At 45.1% G+C, this 14759-nt stretch overlaps 1 protein-coding gene across 1 annotated transcript in view; it reads left to right on the plus strand.

Moving 5' to 3' along the window:
* The window catches only part of LOC147912042 (polyprenol dehydrogenase-like), a 174807-nt gene that overhangs the window by 40402 nt on the left and 119646 nt on the right, over positions 1-14759 (plus strand). The window contains 1 exon segment of the mRNA XM_087426725.1: positions 4612-4680. Coding sequence (XP_087282851.1) covers positions 4612-4680 — 69 coding nt within the window.

The following is a 14759-nucleotide window of genomic DNA, read 5'->3' on the forward strand; positions in this document are numbered from 1 at the left end:
GGATTAGGTCATGATGAGGTCTAGTTGTGTTAGGTCATGATGATGTCTAGATGGGTTAGGTCATGATGAGGTCTAGTTTTGTTAGGTCATGATGAGGTCTAGATGGGTTAGGTCATGATGAGGTCTAGTTGTGTTAGGTCATGATGAGGTCTAGATGGATTAGGTCATGATGAGGTCTAGTTGTGTTAGGTCATGATGATGTCTAGATGGGTTAGGTCATGATGAGGTCTAGTTAGGTAGGTCATGATGAGGTCTAGATGGGTTAGGTCATGATGAGGTCTAGATGGGTTAGGTCATGATGAGGTCTAGTTGTGTTAGGTCATGATGAGGTCTAGATGGATTAGGTCATGATGAGGTCTAGTTGTGTTAGGTCATGATGAGGTCTAGTTGGGTAGGTCATGATGAGGTCTAGTTGTGTTAGGTCATGATGAGGTCTAGTTGGGTAGGTCATGATGAGGTCTAGTTGGGTAGGTCACGATGAGGTCTAGTTGGTAGGTCATGATGAGATCTAATTGGGTAGGTCATGATGTGGTCTAGTTGGGTAGGTCATGATGAGGTCTAGTTGTGTTAGGTTATGATGAGGTCTAGTTGTGTTAGGTCATGATGAGGTCTAGTTGGGTAGGTCATGATGAGGTCTAGTTGTGTTAGGTCATGATGAGATCTAGATGGGTAGGTTGTGATGAGGTCTAGTTGGATATGTCATGATGGGGTCTAGTTGGGTATGTCATGATGAAGTCTAGTTGTGTTAGGTTATGATGAAGAATAGTTAGGTAGGTCATGATGAGGTCTAGTTGGGTAAGTCATGATGAGGTCTAGTTGGTTAAGGTATGATGAAGTCTAGTTGGGTAGGTCATCATGAGGTCTAGTTGTGTTAGGTCGTAATGAGGTCTGGTTTGGTAGGTCATGATGTGTTCTAGTTGGGTAGGTCATGGTGAGGTCTAGTTGGGTAGGTTATGGTGAAGTCTAGTTGGGTAAATCATGATGAGGTCAAGATGGGTTAGGTCATGATGAGGTCTAGTTGAGTTAGGTCATGATGAGTTCTAGTTGGGTAGGTCCTGATGAGGTCTAGTTGGGTTAGGTCATGATGAGGTCTAGTTGGGTTAGGTCATGATGAGGTCTAGTTGTGTTAGGTCGTGATGAAGTCTAGTTGGGTAGGTCGTGATAAAGTCTAGTTGTGTTAGGTTGTGATGAAGTCTAGTTGTGTTAGGTCATGATGAGGTCTAGTTGGGTAGGTCATGATGAAGCCTAGTTGGGTAGGTCATCATGAGGTCTAGTTGTGTTAGGTCCTCATGAGGTCTGGTTTGGTAGGTCATGATGAGGTCGAGTTGGGTAGATCATGATGAGGTCTAGTTGGGTAGGTCATGATGAGGTCTAGTAGGGTAGATCATGATGAGGTCTAGTTGGGTAGGTCATGATGAGGTCTAGTTGGGTTTGGTCGTGATGAGGTCTAGATGAGTTAGGTCATGATGAGATCTATTTGTGTTAGGCCATGATGAGCTCTGGTTGGGTAGGTCATGATGAGCTCTGGTTGGGTAGGTCATGATGAGGTCTAGTTGGTTAGGTCATGATGAGGTCTAGTTGGGTAGGTCATGATAAAGTCTAGTTGTGTTAGGTTATGATGAGGTCTAGTTGTGTTAGGTCATGATGAGTTCTAGTTGGGAATTTGAAGGGATAATTGGATACATTCTGAGGGGGCAGTTTTTCATTTTGCAGGACAGTTTGATTCAAGGTCACTTAATGAAACATTGTCATTGTACACATGCATTTTATAAGAGATGGGTATGTTCAATTTCAAATTTCTTAATCCTAAGGCTATTATATTTAAAGAATAATCAATTACTAGCTGAAGAATTGAATTTATAACTTGAGGCCAACTGAAACGCGTTAATGTTGCTACCAATACGTCAATTATTCAGTTTCCCTTCTGTTCACAATATCATAGTTCTTACTGTTTCAAAATATTATTTTAGTGGGAAATCCTTCTTCTTCATAGTTATTAATGAACGGTCATCTAAAGTTTAGACCAGGCATCAGTAAATTTTTTCCGATATGGGCCAGATAATAAATATTTTCATAGGTCTCTCTTATGATAATCAGCTGTGCCTTTGTAGTGAGAAAGCAGCCATAGCCAATACTTAAAGAAATGGGCATGGCTGTGTTTCAATAAAACTTTATTGTTCAACATCAAGTGGTGGGTCAGATTTGGCACCAGGTCCATAGCTTGCTGGCCCCAGTTTGGACTCAGCATATTTTTCTTTTTAACAAGTGTAAGTTACATTGCTTCTTGCAGATCCTTAAAATTTGGTGGATAGGGTACAGTCCATAGGGAGGGGACTTGTTTGTCAGAGATTGTCCTTCCAAAGTGACTTGGTGCCCGTTAAACCCTGTATTGCCCATCAGTAGGACATGTGCATGTATCAAACTTAACCCCCCAGTACAGAGGATGAGCAGAAGGCTGACCTGTGGAGTTTGTGCCCAGCTTCTATCATGGCCCAGTTATTTCCTGGTATGCAGTAGTTACTCAGTAAATGTAGGTGCAGCTCTGGCAAGTGCATGGGGTCAAGCATTCCATATCCAGCTCTGAGGAGGCAGCTCCAGGTCCGAGGAGGCAGCTGCTGAAGATGACCTTTGCCAAAAAAGTGCCCGTGCATATGTCTCATACAATGCCAGTCGTGGCTGCCTGGATACGAAGAGTGAGCTGCCTGTCGAGGGGAGCTGCCAGCGATGACCAGTTTGTCCTGCTGGTCATGCCCCCAGCTTCCTCTGGCCACTTATTTCTTTTTCAGGAACATAGAGCTTCTCTCTCACATCATCCAGGCTTCCACTATGAGGCCGTTAATGCCAAGATGGTCATTGCGAGAGGTGCAACCTGGTATCAGATGGCTATTTAATATTTAAAAATTGCACAGGATTTCAGAAAGAAGGTCATACGGGTACATGACCCCAAATTAGCCATGAATATATATATTTTTGTCTTGATGCCTAGAACGTTTAGAGATGGAATATAGCTTTTGGGTGATCCCTTGTATGCCATGCTGTCCCTGCTTTCCCAAAGCTGGAAGACTCTCCAAGCAAAAAGTCTCATCACCACGTAAGGTTCTATTCCTTTAAGGGAGCGAAGGCGCGAATTGCCTTTGCAGCCGCGTCTCCTTGATGTCTGCAACTTTGAACTTCTTCAAGGCAGTGACAGTTTTTATGTTCCTTTTAGTTCACCCCAAAAGATGTCCTCCGCCGTGTTTACCTTAGATGTCCCCAGCTAGAGCCGAAGACGTTTCCAATTCTGCTAGGTTACCGCTTCTCTTCTCTTATATGTTTTTTTTAACTCTTTGTTGTAAACACTTTTTTTTTTCTTGGAAAGGGCATTCCATAAATTAATTTGGGGCACTTGTCAATGACACAGATACGGAATAAAATGGTAGGGGATACAATAGCAGGGACCCTTCCTGTTAGTGAGAATGTGTAAATGAAACAAAATATAGAGAAACAGCAGGCAGAAATGCCTAAGGAAAGAACTGCTCGGTAATATATTTTCATCAAGACCTCAAAATGGTTCTACCCTAGAGAATGCCTGTCTGGCAGGGGCTGGACCAGGTGGGAGGGTGATGTAGGCTGGCCCCGCCCCTTGGGACCCGTGGCTCCCAGACCAGGTGTCTCTGGCTGGTGTCCTCAGGCCACCTCTTGGCTCTGCGGGCACCAGTAGCTTCATGAGCACGCCTAAGTTCTTCAGGTGCCAGCTCTAATCTCCATTTCTGCAAAGCTCTCCCATGACTCACCCCTATGGGGGGTTTTGGGCTTGGCTCGCCCTGCAAAGAGACTGTCAAGCTGCCTCAGGTCCAGTTGTTGATGAGTGACGGGTGGTGGTGCCTGGGAAGAACAGGTCTTCTGAGCTTTTCCATTAGGCAAGCCTTAAACTTAAGGCTGTGGTCAGAGACATTTGGAAAAACAACATCCCCGCCATTCAAACTCCACCCTTACCCTCCATGCACATTCACCTACTAAGACATTAAAGAAACCTTCATAACTTTATTGAACCCCAGTCTCCTCATATTATTTAACTGTGACATCCCTCACACCCAAAACGCTCATCACCATCCTTGCAAACTAGTGTTCCCGGAATCGCACCTGCAGATGTTTACGGAGTCGGGATAACGGGCTAAGCATCTCCAACACGCGGAGGGGATGTCTGTGGTCATTTTGACGTCTTGGTCCATCCATGAATGGAGGGTTGTGCCTCCACTAAAAGTTTCTTAGAAAGTTCTGTGTCTAGCCTGACATTTCTGCCAACGTCTTTATGCTTGCACTATTTTTGGCTTCCACCTGCTAATTATGCCTCTGTAATGTGTGCCTCACATCCCCGTAATCACTGGAAAGTAAAATGTCAGATAAATGCGTACCTTTTGCCAATCCAGGCTAGAGAAAATGTGTCTTAAATTGATGGGTTGGATCAGCCAGAATTGCTCTGACGGCCAAATTCCACGCCAGAACAAAAGGAGAAACCCTGCCGAGCACATCTCTGGGATTATGTTTTGCATCTCAAGAAAACATTATTTTTTGCATTTGGGAGGTTCTGGATGACCTTACCACTAATTGCCTCTTTTCTTTTCCTTTTAGCTGGAAATAACGAGGGCAAAGCGGAAGAAGTTGTCAGGAAGATAAAAGAAGAAACCTTGAATGACAAAGGTACTCTTGGGTCCTCAAATGGTTCTCTTTCTTGGTCTGAGTCCGTGTTCATGGCTGAGCTACAGAACCCGACGTGGAATTACGTACAGGATGGTGGACGTGCGTTGAGGGGGAGATGTCTGCTTCTTGCACTTTTCTTTTGGGGATTTCTGGTCCTCACTGGAGAGGGGTGGCGTCATGCATGCAATCACGATAGCATTGCTCAGCATAGGCATCAGCGCAGGAAGACGTTGGGGTGTGCTACTTGTGTGCATCCGTTGTGAAATCAGCACTCGCATTCATTCATGGTCCGTCTCCAGTGCCGAGGGCTCTCTGAGGCACATCTTTACTCAAAAATTGTCAGATGCATGGGCCAACAGGTGCATCTGCTGATTGCGGGTTCTTGACTGAAGATAAGTGAAACCGGAACCTGCCTGACCTAAGGATGGTCAACCTGCCCCGTAATGAATCCTGTAGTGCTCTCGCTACCTATTTATTCAACCTGAGGAATGTGCACACATCCCTCCATCCTTCTTGATTCCAAATGCTCTTGAGTGCTTTCTGAGCAGTGCTTGTGTGTGTGCCGTATATTTAAAGGAAAGAAAATGCTTGTCACTGTTTTGGTCCATTGGATCCAAGATGGCGTTCTGAGCATATCCCAGAAGCTGGGGATTCCCATCTTGGGGCTTACCATGATTTTTGAGAGAGAAAGGAAAGTTGCAGAGGGCTAAGTTCAGTTAGTGTCTATCCTGTTGTGTCGTTACGCCCCAATCTAGGTGATGCAAGTACATGCTGTCTTGTCCTCTGGGAAGGCTGGGCAGTGTTGGAAAGTCCCAGCCACCTCCAGTGCCCTTGGTGGCAGGTTCCCTTTGATCTTGGGACAGAACATGAAGGGGCTTCCCTGTTGCTTGCAGCCCAGCTCTCTGTGCAACCCCAGGCAGCCTTTGCAGATGGAGGTATTTCCCTATGTCTATTATCTGCTCCGGGGCAGAAATGATTGATTGTTGTGACAGCCAATCATTGTCTCCTCCCTGTTTGCTGTGGTTCAAGGATGCACAGTGGATCCAAATGTGCATTTCCTGACTCGGAGCACGGGTGTCACTGGGAACAGGTTAGAAATGCAGATTCCCAGCCCTCTGCATCAGAATCTCGGGGATGCGCCCAGGAATCTGCATTTCCACATGCCCTCCTGTGGTTCCCGTGCACCCCCATTTAAGAATCGCTGCTGTCATAAATGCATGAAACCACACTTTCCAGACCAAAAGAGGAGTCTCTCAGGAAACAGCCAGATCGTGTGTTCCTTTTTCCATGACTTTTAAAAAAATCGGAATGAGTTAAAAAACATGATAGTTTAAAGAATAATTCACCAAAACCCGCTCATGTTATAAACCTAACCAGGAAAGGAGCAAAGATTTGTTTGGGGGTATATGTGACTATGTAAAAAGTTTAAGAGCTTAACATGTTCTAACAAAGCTGTAATAAAGAGCCCAGATTTATTGGAGGAAAAAACTTTCTAGAATGCCTTTTTAAAATTACATGGTGGCTTCAGTTCTGTATGTTGAGATTCAGGTTTCGGTGTATGGATGAAAGGGAAAGATCTTAGGCAGCTCCTCTGGGCCATAGAGGAGGCCACTGGGGGCCAGTGGTAGGGGAGGCAATGATTCTTAATCACTGGGATGATGGTGTCACTCAAGGCTGTGACATATTCACTGCTCATCTGCCTTTGTTTCTTCCTTTCTACCAAATGACACGAAGTTGATCCATGAAATTAGCCTGTGGGAGAACTGACCGCTGGGGTAGATAACCAATCAGGTGCATGCACCTGGAGCAGAGAACCAACAGGTGCTAAAAAGCCGCCAAGCCCTCAGCCATCTCCATCCTATGCACGTTGCATCTCTTTCTCCTGGCTGCCCCCCAGCATCTGAGTTTTATGAAAAGGGCAGACTCTTTCCGCTGTGCATTCTTGGCTGGGGGTGGCCGGCCATGGTTTGATCCTTCTGCTTCTCAGAGGCGTACTCTTGAAGGACCTGTGGGTGGTCACCGGGTCTCAGGCTTAGCCTGGCTTGGAGGGGACGTGGGGGTCCAGGGAGGTGTCTGGACACAAGCCGGGGGAGCCCTGATGTCTGCAGCACAGGATTCCAAGTGAGGAGCCATTCCTGGTGGTCACTCACATCCAGAATGACTGGAGGAATCTGAAGGGTGAACGGGGGGTCTGGTCTCAGCTGGTGTGAGCGTGGTCACTCACATGGGGTCAGGAAAGTCCAGCGAGGAGGTGAGCCCTGGATTACACACACACGCCCACACACGCAAGCACACGCATGCACACACACTCACATACATACACATACACTTTTTAAGTTAATCTTGTGTGCATTGACCAAACTTGAAAGCAGCGCCATATTTGTTTTGCCACATCAGAAGGTCGATCAGTGGAGGCCCCAGCACGTCCACTCCTGGGGTGACCACCACGTGACTGGTGGAGGATGCTGAGGTCTGGCCAGGCGAGGGCAGTCTGGTGGTAGTCCTCAAACTGACATTCTCCTTGGTCAAATCTGCATCCGAGCTCAGGAACCCCCAGAGCCGTGGTCCAGCCAACCCTGGGCCACTCCCTGTGTGGTGGGACCAGCTACCCAAGGGCACGGTGGGGGCAGCAGCGGCTCCCGCAGGCAGCCACCTGGGGAAGCTGCATCTCTCTGCCCCTCAGTGGCCGATGGCTGGCACCCACCCTTCCTCTTGGCACATCTCCCTGCAGACACGGCTGGATCCCCTCCAGGTCACAATGCTCTCCAGAGTAGAGCTCCACACCTCTGTGGAGATGCTTCTTTCTGGATCAGCCCCACCCGCTGGAGCCCCCGAGATTCTTATCCACACAGCCCCCAATTAGCCCACTCGCCACAAGGCCAGAGGGAGACCCCCTTGTTCGTTGCTTGTGGGTCTTTCCTGATTCCTGCATCATTGAGTAGTCTTAGCTGTGTGGATTCCTTTTTTTGGAGCAAGTAAGCACACATCCTAACAACATTGGCACATCACTGTCAAGAACACAATTATTTCTAAACGCCTAATACCTCTCTGCCTACTGTTCCCCTCCCCTCCTCTTCTCTGTCCTCAATCCTTTTTTCTTAGTTCTTGGTTGAATGCTTTAGCTTCTTGGTACTTTCTGCCTTTGAAATCACGGTCACTTGAGGTCATATTTTGGGTGCGGTTGGAGGGTAGCGGCATACCAGGGTACAGCTAATTGAGCTCCTGGAGTGAAAAATTTATGAGTGTTGTCAGGAACTGAGACGATAGGGCTCATTTCCCAACCTAGGGATTTTCCAAGGAAGAGTTTTAATACCTTATCATTTCGTATCCATAGTAGCAAAACTTTTAATGCTCTTGGGTAATTATCTGCCGATGAAAGCTTTCTCATTTGGAGCAAATAGTCTTGCTAATTTAGTTTGAAAAATAAAAACCCAACAACACCACAAAAACAAACAGGAAAATGGCATAACGGTGTTCAAATGAACCCAAGTGGGAATAGGTAACTATTTAAATACTCTTAAAGGGACTCGAGGAAGGGAGATTCTGGTTTGCTCATTTTGCCAGAGTCACACAAGCCATGTTGGAATTTGCTGAATCCTGAATCTGCAGTGTGATCATTGGAAATGCGGCGTCTGTCTTCTTTAAAAGGGAAAAGGCGTCCCTTGCTTTGGTGACCGTTCCACAATTTCCAGCGTCAGGAGTGTCTTCTTCACCAATTTAGATCTTTCCTGAAGCCATTCCACCAGCAGTAGCTTGCTCCATCTCTATTGAGAAGAGGGACCAGCTGGTTGACTCATGAGCCCTCAGTAGGTAATGCTTCTGGTTTGCTTTTATTGAAAGAAAACAGTGGTCAGCTCCTCAAAATCTTGACTTGTGTCCAGAAAGTCAACTGTGTGGCCTTCCCTGTCAGATATTTGGAAATATGTCTTGGTGAACCATAATTTTGGGGTTATCCAGCTAAATATAAAACTCTTAAATTGGGCATGAAAACAAAAAATACTGGGAAGTCGGTATTCACCATGGTAATAGGTAATAAAGTCTCTGGAGAGGCATCTATTAGTCTTCGTCATCCAATTCATGCCTTGAATGTGGACCTACCTTGGGGCGAGTAGACACCTAGAATTTTTGTTTTACCCGTAGACGCTCTGATTTTGTAGAACGATCCCACGGGAGCTTGACGCATTTGGAGAAACTTGAGTGAGTGTCGATTACGTAGATTCCTTTTTCTCTCCCCAAGTATCATTTTTCTTTCTTGCGTAGAGTTCTTGATACGTAAATTCTATGATGAAGCCTTTGACATGAGGATCTTGGGCAACAGTTAATGATATTTTCAAGAGAAGTTTCAACAGTATTCTGGATGTATATTTGGTCCTGTACGTGCTCAAGACTACCTTTATCTTCCTTATTTAATATAACATGACCCTGAATCACTTTAATTTTTCATAGTCAAGTCTTTTTTTTTCCGCTTTCGATTTTAATGTATTTTTCTGAGTTAGCCAGTAAGCAGGCATGCCTAGATAGATAGGTGCTAGACAGGTGGACAGAGAGATGATTTCCTGTGGGTAATTAGAAGGTCGAGAAGGTCACTGTGTCTCTTCTAAAGGTATGGAAGGAACAGCGCAACCCTTTCTGAAAATTTAATCTGCTCTTAGAGCTCTCACTGTGCTCCTTGTATTAAAGGCTCTTCATTTCTCAGCGTTGTAACGATTAATTTTAACCTTTCGAAGCCCTAGCAAGGTGAGTTCCCTGAGAAAGGGCGATTGTCTGCCTGGTTTTCTTAGCCTCTCTATAAATACTTATACGATTTTTTAAAAATCCCACAAGGACGAATTTTCCTTGTCATATTGCCTGCCACATTCTATTTCCCCCACCAATAATTTGTAGACTGTTTTCACTCCCCACCACATCATCAGTCATTTTGTTCTTGTGTTTTGCCTCATTGTTTTTCTTTCGTTCGTGGGGTGGAATCGTCGCAGGGGAAATTCATTTTGATTGGTTCCTTTGAACACGTCTCAAGATGCTCCGTGCCTCTAAGCTCGGTAATTAGAGATCATCCACATGTTATAGTCTCTAAAAAATTATTCGGAAGTGGTACTTCCATAATACTTTTCCCTGGGGGAAATGAAGTCAACTGTAGTTGATATAGAAGATAAACATACAGTAGAAAAGTTTGTTTTTTTTAAATAAAATGTGAAGTATTAGGTAATGATATTTCAAACACTTGCATAAGACCCGGAGGTATAGCCGTTCCCGGAACGGGCTTCTCATTCAACGAGAAAGGACAATGTGTCTATGAAATGATGCATCTAGATTCTGAGGCAGGACAGAGGCTGGGGCAGCTTGGGCCCGATCCCGCACATGTCTCGTAGAGGCTGTGCCTGGCAGCCACTTCCCTTCTCACGTCTGTGGTCCTCTGCTTCCTGTTGTCATCCATATGTTACATGGTTTGGGGTGTGCAGAACCCGTTGCATTAGCAAGTTAGAAATCTGCTAGATCCACCTTCTGGTAGACACTTGAAACACTCACAGCCAAGAGAGTCTCCATAAGGTACCGTCATATGCCTTGAAGATAAATATTTATATTTCATTTATTTGCAGGTTTTGTTTTAAAGGCTTTTCTATTGGTGCAAAGTTGTACTCTCTCTAGTGAGCACGGTGGGGGGATTTGCATGATCCTGAGTATCTGCAGATAACGGTGATTATTCTCCACTCCCCATCCTTGGTCCTCATTTCTTCCTGTAGATTGAAATTTCCACTTGGTGCCATTCCCCTCCCGCCTGAGGAACTTCCTTTAGCATTGCCTTGACTGTGAGTCTGCTCCTGACAAATTCCCACAACTTTCATCCATCTGAAAATGTCACCATTTTGCCTTTGATTTTGAAAGCTTTTTCAGTGGATACAGAATTTTAGTTGAAAACATCCCCCTCCCCCCAGGATATTAATTTGTGACACAGACTTCTTGCCTTCATTGTTTAGGATGAGAAGTCACCTATCACTATCGTCAATATTTCCTTGAATATAATGTGCCTTTTTAAGTTCTTTTATTATTTTCTGTTTTTAGAAGTTTTATAATATTCCCAGGTGTGTTTTTCCCCTCATGTTTACCCTGCTTGGGTTTAAAAGGCTTCCCTATATCTGTGGGTAGGTGGTGTTGACAAAATTTGGAAAATTTTCAGCCAATTTTTCTTTAAATACTTTTTCTGTTCCGTTGTTCCCGTCTTGTCCTCATGGGTCTAAATTACACATACGTTAGATTGCGTGACACTCTCTGACATTTCATTGAGCTCGGTTCATTATATCCAATAATTTTTTGCTCTGTGCTTGGGTTTGGATGATTTCTATCGACGTATTTCAAGTTCACCAAATCATTTTTCATTTGTGTCTAGTATACTTTTAATCCCATCACTGGAGTGTTGTTTTCAGCAAAACAAACTGTCTTTTTCAGTTTTAGAGTTTGCATTTGGTTATTTTTAGTTTACAAGTCTTTTCCTAACATGCTTCTTGACTCCACCCATGACAACCATCTTTTCCTGTAGACTCTTTAGTTTGTAATAGTTAATAGTTATTTTAAAGTCCTTGTCTGTTAATTCCAACATGTACATCATCCCTGGGTCTGTTTCTATTCATTTTTTTCCCTCTTGACTGCAGGGTACATTTTCCCATGTCTTTGCACATGGAGTCATTTTTATTGTGTATTAGGCCTTGTGACTGACACATCGTAGAGAGTTTGGATTCTGTTATCTTCCTCTGAAGAGTGTTGAGTTTTGCAGCAGGCAAAGATATTCCTTGCAAGACGCCTTGATCTTTGGAAGCTCAGCTAAAGGTCTTCTTATGATGAGTCTATTTCAGTTTTGCTGTCCGGCTTTGGATGGAGCTCCTAATCTTGAGACAGAAGATTTTTTTCTTTCTTCTAAGACAGCCCATCTCAGGCTTCAGGTGACAGTCCCAAAATGTTCACCATGCCCTTCCACCTTGCCAAGACTTGAATGTCACCCTTTCTCCCCAACACCAGTCAGCAGCTGAAATTTCCACCTCTTTCCACCTTCCAGCTGTCATTTGCCTCAGAGCTCCGTGACTCACGGTGTCTTTACAGTTCAGTAGTCAGCCAAGGGTTTGACGGGAGATTCTACCCAGATTTTGGTGCTCTGTCTCCTGAGGTCTTTCAGTTTTGGGATTATACTCTTCAATTCTAGCTGCCCTAGCAGCCCCGAACTCTGACCTCTGACTCCTCAATCCATCCGTTTACTACTTTCTTCTGGAGCTTTGCACCTGTGCACTTTGCAATCTGAGAAGTACCGTCAAGGGAGAGGGAAAAAAAAAGATAAATGGGGACTGTCTTTGGCAAACCAGTGAGGCCACTCTTTAATAAGCTACTGAGGTTGGAATACAGAGCCCCAGCGACCCTGAACTGCTTTATGTTAGAAATGACGATAATTATCGCAAGAGCTCACATCGTGTTGGATTCTTGGTATGTGCCGGGTCATGTTTTAAACTCTTTACATGTACTGACTCATGTGGCCCTCTCCCTTGAGGTTGACATTATCACTGTTCCCGTTTTACAGATGAGGAAAACAAAGCATTTAGAGAATTCTCTCAACTTCATGCAGTTAATAAGTAGAGAAGTTGGAATTTGAACTCAAAGTCCAGGAATGAACCCAGAAGTGGCGAGGCCCTTGGAGATGGGGAGAGGTGGAGAGAGACAGAAGGCGGTGGAGAAAGAGAGAAAACAGCTCAAGCATCTTGGCAGATGAGAGTTGGGTGGGTGTTGATGGCCTGGGGTCTTTTAGGAACACTGACTTGTATGCTGTAGTGTGTTCTGTCGTGAGGAAGATTTGTTACACACACACTTTGCCTGCAGGTGAGTGTGTGTGCATGTGTGTGTAAGGACAAAGACAGCATTCCATGCCTCCATCAATGGAGGGATGGAGATGGAAAGGCATGGTGGTTCCATAACCCTTTCCTCCTTGGTACCAGCGGGAACTCAGCAGAGCAGATTACCGGCACCACAAGAGAATGCCCATGAGCTGGGGAGCTAGGGTTGCCACCACCCATGGGAAGGATATGGATCCTTCAAATCCAGACCCTGACCCCAAGAGGAAGCCTGACCCCACCTGTCACCCGGGTTCCATATGCATATCCATTAAGAACCATGGGCCCCTGTTCTTCCTTCTGCCTAACACCCGGCTTTTCCACGTTCCCTTGGGACATCTTTCTCTGTTAATAAATAGAAGTCCTCATTTTTATGGCGACATCCTCTTCCATTGTCAGGATATACCAAGTTATTTGCGTAACTTCTCGTCGATGCGTGCTTTCTATTACTGTATGTGCTTGGTGCCCTGATGTTTGTATCTTTGCACACTTATTCATTTTTCCTCTTTAAGATGCATTCTGAAAAGTGGACTGAGGAGCCAAAGGCATTGAATGCGTGTTGGGAAACTACTCTCCGGGAATCTGGCACCAATCATGGCTGTCCACGAGTGGGCCCCCTTCCCTCCTGCCTCGCTGTGTGTTCCCACCCTGAACTGTTCATCTGGGCCATCGTTAGGTCACTCAGTGAAGCCATTTAGGCCTGAAGAGGAATGGCAAGGATGGCACGTACCCACGGACTTAGGACACAGATGTTGCAACACGTGGTTCTCTGGAGCCCGAGGCAGAGATGCCCGTCTGCCGGGTTATCGGATCACCTGTCTCTGCATGTCCCGAGCTAGCCTTTCTTGCCTGGAATTCACCTACAGATACCTGGCAGGTCATGCTTGAGGTTGATTCAACTCTTTTTTTTCTTTCTGCTTCTCTTTTCCATTACTCTGCAGCCTGATGCACGCGGATAAGCCTGGGTCTGTGTGGGATGGGCTTACCTGGGGGTTTTTCGGGGTTGATACCCTCTCCCTTGGGTTATCTGCCTAATCGCCATCCCAAGTGTGGGCTTTGCCCGCCAGACACCTGCCCTGACCTGTCTTTAGAGTGCCCTGTTTCGAGGACGTAATTGGTGGTGCGTTTTCATGCATCTATATTGGAGAGATAATGAAGAGGTTAATGTGACAGCCCAGGATGGCAAGGATTTCTTAAATTTATCATCTCGTAGATGGCTTCCCATCTGAGGTTTTGGGGGTTAGACTGGTCGCTAGGAATCTCACCCTACAGAATGACCTTTCTTTTCTTTTTTTTTTCGTGAAGAAGATCAGCCCTGAGCTAACATCCTCCTCTTTTTGCTAAGGAAGACTGGCCCTGAACTAACATCTATTGCCAATCCTCCTCCTTTTTTTCCCCAAAGCCCCAGTAGATAGTTGTATGTCATAGCTGCACATCCTTTTAGTTGCTGTATGTGGGACGTGGCCTCAGCATGGCTGGAGAAGCGGTGCGTCGGTGTGCGCCCGGGATCCGAACCCGGGCTGCCAGTAGTGGAGTACGTGCGCTTAACCGCTAAGCCACGGGGCTGGCCCCCCCAGAATGACCTTTCTTATTCGGAGCTAATCCTGTGGATAATCTCATAAAATTAAAGATGAGAATGTATTTTTTTAAAAGATTATTTTGTTGAGGTCATATTGGTTTATAACATTGTGTAATTTCTGGTGTACATTATTATATATCAGTTTCTGTGTAGAGTATCATGCTCACCACCAATAGTCTAATTTTTATCCATCACCATACATATGTGCCTGTTTACCCCTTTCACCTTCCCCCCATCCCCTTCCCCTCTGGTAACCACTAATCTGTTCTCTTTGTCCATATGTTTCTTTATCTTCCACATATGAGTGAAATCATATGGTATTTCTCTTTCTCTGTCTGACTTATTTCACTTACTGTCATACCTTCAAGGCCCAACCATGTTGTCACAAATGGCACAATATTTTCCTTTTTATGGCTGAGTAGTAGTCCATTGTATATATATATATATACCACATATTCTTTATCCATTCATCAGTTGATGGGCGCTTGGGTTTCTTCCACGTCTTGGCTATTGTGAATGACACTGCAGTGAACACAGGGGTGCATAAGTCTCTTTAGATTGTTGGTTTCATGGTCTTTGCATAAATACCCAGTAGTGGGATAGCTGGGTCATATGGTATTTCTATTTTTAGT

This window comes from Ceratotherium simum, chromosome X (genome assembly GCF_057802395.1).
Source record: "Ceratotherium simum simum isolate JZ-2026a chromosome X, ASM5780239v1, whole genome shotgun sequence".
Taxonomy (NCBI): Eukaryota; Metazoa; Chordata; class Mammalia; order Perissodactyla; family Rhinocerotidae; genus Ceratotherium; species Ceratotherium simum.